Source organism: Penaeus japonicus, unplaced genomic scaffold, assembly GCF_977035675.1.
Source record: "Penaeus japonicus unplaced genomic scaffold, GWHDUDI00000001_assembly GWHDUDI00000007, whole genome shotgun sequence".
Classification (NCBI taxonomy): Eukaryota; Metazoa; Arthropoda; class Malacostraca; order Decapoda; family Penaeidae; genus Penaeus; species Penaeus japonicus.
This window is the reverse complement of record NW_028234409.1, coordinates 22,496,561-22,504,060: the sequence shown is the minus strand read 5'-3', so window position 1 is coordinate 22,504,060 and position 7,500 is coordinate 22,496,561. Positions and strand designations below refer to the sequence as shown.

The 7,500-nt window shown below is 42.8% G+C and overlaps 1 protein-coding gene across 1 annotated transcript in view; it reads left to right on the top strand.

The window, feature by feature from the left end:
* The window catches only part of LOC122255449 (uncharacterized), an 86,678-nt gene that overhangs the window by 41,977 nt on the left and 37,201 nt on the right, over positions 1-7,500 (top strand). Inside the window, exon 2 of the mRNA XM_086538575.1 lies at positions 2,509-2,554. Coding sequence (XP_086394701.1) covers positions 2,509-2,554 — 46 coding nt within the window. The remainder of the gene's footprint in view (positions 1-2,508; positions 2,555-7,500) is intronic.

The following is a 7,500-nucleotide window of genomic DNA, read 5'->3' as shown; positions in this document are numbered from 1 at the left end:
TCTCTCTCTCTCTCTCTCTCTCTCTCTCTCTCTCTCTCTCTCTCTCTCTCTCTCTCTCTCTCTCTCTCTATTTCTCTTTCTCTCTCTCTCCTCTCCCTCTCCTCCCCCCTCTCTCTCTCCTCATTTTCTCTCCTCCCTTTCTCTCTTTCACTCGCCTCTCTCTCTCTCTCTCTCCACTCTCTTTCTCTCTCTCTTCTCTCTTTCTTTCTTTCTCTCTCTCTCTCTCTCTCTCTCTCTCTCTCTCTCTCTCTCTCTCTCTCTCTCTCTCTCTCTCTCTCTCTCTCTCTCTCTCTCTCTCTCTCTCTCTCTCTCTCTCTTTCACTCTTTCTCTCTCTCGTTCCCTCTCTCTCGCCGTTATTAAATACGACGGATAGAAAATAATCCAAATTATGCGGTGGACTTGACCGCAATTAGAGTAAAGATTAGAACATTTGAATATTATAATTAGTTCAGAATTAAGGGGGGGGAGGGGGGAGGGATGTATGAGGAAGGGCATTGATGGAGGGGGAGGGGGAACAGGGAGAAGGAAAGGGAGAGGGAGTGGGAGAGGGAGAGGGAGAGAAGGAGAGTAGGGGATATGCGAGGAAAGGGCAGAGAGGGGGGACAGGGAGGGGGATATTGGGGGTAAGGGGGGAGGACAAAGGTGTCGTAACGGACGCCCCATATTGGCAACGCTTTAGTATCGCGTTACGCCGCCAGATGGTGTTATGTGGAGGGAAATTTGAGAAAAAAATTATATTTTTATGCCATTTAATCAATTAGTGTGTTACGCGTTGTTGCAGATCTTGATGTAATCAGTGTCATGATTATTATGTCCGATTGCCAAGCGGGATAATGCAAAAAGTTACAGAAGGGTTGTGATGCACTTTTATGGGCCTGGGATTTATGGGCGTGTGTGGAGGTTTGCGCTCTCAGAGTGCCTTTTAGAATTTATTATCACAATCATTTATTATTATTTATCATTGTTATTTTGATTGTTGTTATTTTGGTACACCGTATTTCGTGTTTTTTTTTCTACGTAGTCTTACAATTTAGTCGTTATCATCATCATTATCGTTATTGTCATTTGCTGTTACATAAAGTCATAGCAGTAAGTACTAGCACTAGCCTTACTTTGAAATTAAATAGTACTTGAATAGTGTTAGTATGGTTATAACTGGTATTATCATGATGATTATCGGAATATGTAATTACCTGTATATTTATTGTAATTATCAGTATTTTTTATTATTATTCATAACAAACTCTCACTGAAGAACAAGAACAAGAACACACACGCACAAAAAAGGGAGAGTTGTTATTATGTGATTATCTGACTAGCCCGTGCATGACAGTGACGTCACAATGGCCGTTGCATGACCACCTGAAGGACTGGGTCATGAACACTGTCTCTTGGGATTGGGCGAGGGGGGGGTCAGGAAGTGGGAGGGGGGAGGATTTGAACTACAGGTTGCGTCATGCAAGGAAGGTTAGAGAAGAAGGTAGGCGAGAGAGGAAGATGGGAAGGATGAGGGGGAGGGTGACAGGGAAAGGGGGGAAGAGGACGGATGATAGAGGGGAGGGGGTGAGGGTGGGAATGGGGGAGAGGATGGGGAGGAAGAGGGAAAGGGATGGTAAAGGAGAGAGAGAGAGAGAGAAAGAAAGAGAGAGAGAGAGAGAGAGAGAGAGAGAGAGAGAGAGAGAGAGAGAGAGAAATATAGAGAACAGTGCGATCTCTACCCCAAAGAAAAAAAAAATCGATTAAAAATATAAGAAAGAGAGTGAGAGAGAATCAGACCTAATGAGACTTTTTTCCCCCGCCATAGTCTTTGATTAGAAGGAAGGAATGAAGGAGCCTTCGGAAGAGAAGAAAAGGCTAATTAATGAAGGTCTTTCTAAATGCGCGGGAAGAAAGGAGGTTGTTAAACTACCTTGGTGTGTGTGTGTGTGTGTGTGTGTGTGTGTGTGTGTGTGTGTGTGTGTGTGTGTGTGTGTGTGTGTGTGTGTGTGTTTGGTGGGGAGGGGGAGGGGAGGGGAGGGAATGCAGTGATTTGAGTGGGTTTTGTTGTTGTTTTGTATTTCTTTGCTATTTTTTGTGTGTGTTCTAGGGTCCTTTGGGGATATGTGTTGGGGAAAGAAAAAAAGATGTACGGGGTTGTAATCATTCATTTTTCCTTTCTTTTTCTCTCGATTCCCGCATCAAAAGAAAATGATAACAGTACTAAAAAGTGAAATACATTTTAAGTAAAATGGAAAAGGACTAGAGACATTAATAAAACTATGAAGAATAGTGAATGATAAGATAAAGAAAGTAATGATTAGATGAATATATCAATAATTATGTAAATGAATGATTAGATGTATGGATAAATAATGAATAGATAGATAGATAAATAAATGAGTAAACATATTAAATAAATGAATGATTAGATAGATAACTGAATATAGAACTAATATAAGGACTAATGAATGATTGTACTGAATAATGAAGATGAATTAATCCCCGTTTTCTTTGTCTTGTCTTTGCAGTGGAAACAACGCTGGGCTGTCCTGGACAAACTCTCCCCCGTGGCAGGTGAGTGTCCTTGTTTGGAGTCTTTGTGTGCCTTTGTTTGCGTGTGTATTTGTTTGTGTCTTTGTTTATATCCTTGTTTTTTGTGTGAGTGGAAGATGGGGGGGACTGTGTGTGGAGAGGAGGGATGTCTGTGTGTAGTTATGTTTTTATGTTTGTGTATGTAATTAAGTGTGTTTTTGTGTGCATTTTTATATGTTTGCGCTCGCGCGTGTGTGTTTGTGTGTGTGTGCGTGCGTGCGTGCCTGCGTGCGCGTGTCTGTGTCTACGTGTGTACCATGCACATGTTTATATTTTCAAGGTGTATACAGATATATTTATTTTTGTAACGATTACCTGCATTTTTTTCTTTTCTTTTCTCTCTCTGTGCGTAAAAAATGTACGCTAATTATACACCCACGCCCGTCGTAGCGATAAACACACGATAAAACAACAACCTTAGGATCCAACCTCCCCGCCAGGCGGAATCCACGCCCACGAAAGGTCCTCACGGGCGTGGGAACATAGCGAAAGGCACGGCGGTGGGAGGGGGGGGGGTAGAGCGAGGAGGATGAGGGAGGAAAAGGATGTTTCAGTTTGGCGTGGATTTGCAGTTGCATTGTTATGTGTTTTGGGATGTTATCTTGCATGCGGATTGCTTGATTGTTATTTGGTCTTGACAGGGAAAACACAATGAAAACACAAATATATAGGCCTATAAATCAATGATTAAGTAATGATTAAGTGTAGAGTACCCGCTGCTTATCCTTTGGTCCTCTAGTGGCGACGGCGCGAACTAACAGCGGTATGGCCGTCGTCGGACATTCCTCTCTCTTTTTTTTATTTCATCTTATTTTTTTCAATTTATTATTTTTTTTATGTAGAAAATGGTGCAAGGAGAGGAAGAAAGGGGGAATGGGAGAGAGGGAAATAGAGAGAGGAAGATGGAAGAAGAGAGGGAAGGAAAGAAGAAAAGAGGGAAGGAAAGAAGAAAAGAGGGAAGGAAGGGGAAGAAGAGGGAGATGAGAGGGAAAGAAAGAGGAGGTGGGGAAAGATAAGAAGTTAAATGGGAAGGAGAGAGAGAGAGAGAGAGAGAGAGAGAGAGAGAGAGAGAGAGAGAGAGAGAGAGAGAGAGAGAGAGAGAGAGAGAGAGAAAGAAGAGAAAGAAAGAGGGAGGAGAAAAGAGTTATGAAAAGATGGTTTAAGAAAAAGGAAGGAAATAGAAGGGAGGGAAGGAAGGAAGGAAGGGCAGGAGAAAGGAAAGAGGGACGGAAGCGAAGTAGGGAAAGAATAAGAATAAGAAAGAGGGAAGGAGGTAAAGGACAAGGGAAGGAAGAGGGGGAAAGAGGAAAAAAAGTGAAGAAAAAGGGATGAAGAAAAGCAGGAAGGAAGGAGGAAATGAGGAAAAGCAGGAAAGAAGGGAGAGAAGATGAAAAGTAGGAAAATGAAGAAGAAAAAGAGAAGAGGGAAGGAAGGGAGGAAGGGGCAGATGGACCCTCCTCGACCACCCCCACACGCTATGGCCAGTGTTGTGTCATGCTTTTTATTCGCGTAATTTGTGTTTGCAGAGTGAGTGTTAGTGTGGACTTCCTGAGAGAGGCAAGTGGGAGGGATTTTTCTTTTTATTTTATTATCTTTTTTTTTCTCACTGAATTTCCCCTTTTATCCTGTGTTTGTGTGTTTTTTTTTATCTCTCTCTCTTTATTTGTGGCTTCCGGTTGTCGTGTTTTGGGTGATTGATTTTTTTTTTTCCTTTGTTGTTTATTAGTTTATGAATTTCATTGATTATTGATACCTTTATGTATACTTTTAACGGAAAGCATAAGTAGTAGAAGAAGAAGAAAAAAGAAAAGAAAAGAAGAAAATGGTGTAGTAAAAAAATATTATGAAGAAGAATGAGAACAAGAAGAAAAGGAAATGCTAAAAAGGTGAGGGGAAGGAATAAGAAGAAAGAAAATGAAATGAGAAAACGAATAAGAAAAAAAGAAAAAAAAATAATAAGAAGAAGACGAAGAAAGGGAATGAAAGCTGCATCTCTCCCGGGGCGCAGGTTGAACACCGCACGGCGGCCGAAGACGCTTAGCAGATGGCGAGGGATCTTGGCGGAATGGCGAGAATATGCAAATGTGTCGCAGAGGAAGACGGACAGAGGGGGGGGGGGCGGCTTCTTATGGTCACTGTGGCGCCCGGACCCCTTGTTCACTCCCCCACCCCTTGGTCTATCCTTTTCCCCTACCCCTTCCTCCTCCTCCCCCTCTCCCCGCTCTTACCTCTCCCCTAGCTTCTTCCCCCTTTTCCCTTGCTTTACGTCCCTCTCTCCCCTCTTTTTTTTTCCTTCCCTCTCTCTCCCTTCTCTTACTTAACCTCTTCCCCCTCTATCCTAATCCACGCTGGCGCCACTTCAGCAGTCCCCAGCCCCCCCCCCCCCTCACACACATACAGACACTTATCTCCCTCTCTCCCCCTTCCCCCTCCGACCTCCGTCATTCGCTCTCCGACTTAACCTTCTTCTCCCACTCTCCCCTTCTCCCCCTCCCCTCTTACCGCCCCTACCTCCTTTCCCCCTTCTTACTCCCCCTCTCCACAAAGCTAACCCTCTTACAACCCCTCTACTCCTTCCCTCTATTCCCTCCACGGACACTTCCCCACTCTCCCTCCTCCTCCCCTTCCCCCTCCCCCTCCCCATCTTACCTACCTCCCTCTCCCCCTCTCCTTCCCCCTCCCCGTCTTACCCCCACAGACACCCCCTACCTCCCCCTCTCCATTTTACCTCCCCCGTAGCCTGACACGCTCCTTGGCGCCGCATGTTAAGCCTTTGTCATCCACACCCGCGCGCGTCTCCCGAGACACAAACGGGAGGGGGGGTGAGGGGGGGGGGGCGTTTGACCAGAATTATTATCGTGTGATTAAAATAGTAGGGCGAGGGAGAGATGGTGTTTATTTGCTTGCTTGATTAATTCGGTTGCTTACTGTTGGTAATTGTATTTTGCTTTTAATGATTTAATGATCTGTTTGTGTGTGTGTGTTATTCTCCTTTTTTTTCTTTGACTTCTTTGTATTTTTTCTCTTTTTCCTTGACTTTATTTCCTCCCCTTTCCTCCTCCTTCCCACCCTCCCTCTTTCTCCTGCCCCCTCTCCTCTCATTCCCTTTGTTCTCGTGTGTATATGTCTGATACCTGTGACACTTGGCTGTACATGTGTACGTGTACGCCACACACTAACACACATGTACACGGACAGTCGGACATGCACACGCTCATGCGCCCTCCCCCAATGAAATGGTAATTAAGGAAACGTTACCGATTATTTTGATGACGAGAAAGAAATATAGATGAAAAATGGAAGGAAAAAAGAAAAAGAATTTGATGAGAGAGTGAACCAAAGAATCGTGACTAGAGAAAAGGGAAATAAAAATACGAAGTATAATAAAAAAGCGAAAACGACAACAAGAAGGAAGACTTCAAAAAAGTCAGATTAATAAAGCGAGAGAGAGTAAAAAGAGAGAAGGAGAAAGGGAGAGAGAGAGCGATAGTGAGAAAAAAGAATCACAATTTAATTCCGTTAAATGGAAGAGAAAACGGGAATAAGAAACAAAGAAAACGGTAGGACGTGCTATCAATGTAATTGAAGGCAATAAAACGACTTGATAACAAAAAAAATCAAAGTAACATATAAAGATAGTTATTATTAAGATCAAAAAGAAAGAAAAAAAGTATTTTATAGCAAGCATTAGAGAATAGACAGAAAAGAACAAATAGTATGTGATAGAAATGTGAAAAAAAGGAGACAGGAATAAAGAGATAGGAAAATGAAGGGAAATAGAAAAAAGGAAAGTAATGACACTGAAGATAAATCAGGAACGAAGATAAAAAGAAAAAAGAAAAACAACGAGAATAAAAACAAATGGTAGAAATGATCAGAAAATGAAACACGAAGATTACAAGAAAATTAAAGGACATAGAATTTAAAAAATGAAGAACAAAGAAGCAAAGAAGATGATAAGAAAATGAAAAACGGAGCGAGAATGAAAATTAAAAAGTTAAAGAATGAAAAGAGAATCAAGAACAAAGATGATAAAGAAGAAGAAAAACAAAATCCAAAGAACCAGCCGGGTCTGGAAGTGCTTTTACGCGATATTACCGGGAAATGGCTTTGTAATGTGACGTGACCCGGATGTCACGGGACGGCGGCCATGACAGGGACGTGACAGGGGGCGTGATGTCATGACAAGTGTGACATGAGGCGAAGTGCGGCGGGGAATTGTGTCATATTGGTTGTTTCCGTTTTTTTTTTTTTTTTTTTTTTTTTTTTTTTTGGGGGGTAGGGGAGAGGGGGAGGGGAATGGATGAGGGGTGAATAGGGATGGGTGAGGGGGATGGGCGAATGAGGTGGCGTGATTGGGCGGGAGAAGGAGGGAAGGAGAGAAGTAGAAGAAGGTGGAAATAGATAGACTGATAGACAGATAGGCAGACAAACGCGCACAACAAACAAAAAGAGAAAGACAGAAATAAGGATAACGAAATAAACATCTTTAGAATTAGAACAAAGAACAAGCAGGAGGGGGGGGGGGAGGCTAGTGAGAATGAATTGGTAATAAGAAGATTTAAAGGGAGAGAGAGGGAGGTGGAGGGAGAGGGTAAGAGAGAGGATGAGGGTGAGGGTGAGAATGAGGGAACACAATAATGATGATTATAATCATGAAAAGGATAATGATAAGAATAATGATGATAAGAACAAGAACCAGAAGAAGAGGAAGAATAAAAGAGAAGAAAGAGAAGAGAAGAAGAAATGCAAAAACGAAAGAGCCGAGAGTAATAAGGGGCGATGTAATTTGGCTAATGTCTGCTTCCGGAATACAGTTCGTCATTATCGAGGAAAAGAAGTGAGCAATTTTTCCCTCCTTTTTAGCTCCTCTCCTTTCGGGAGGGAGGGGGAGGGGGGAGTGGAGGAGGGAGTTTGGGGGATACAGT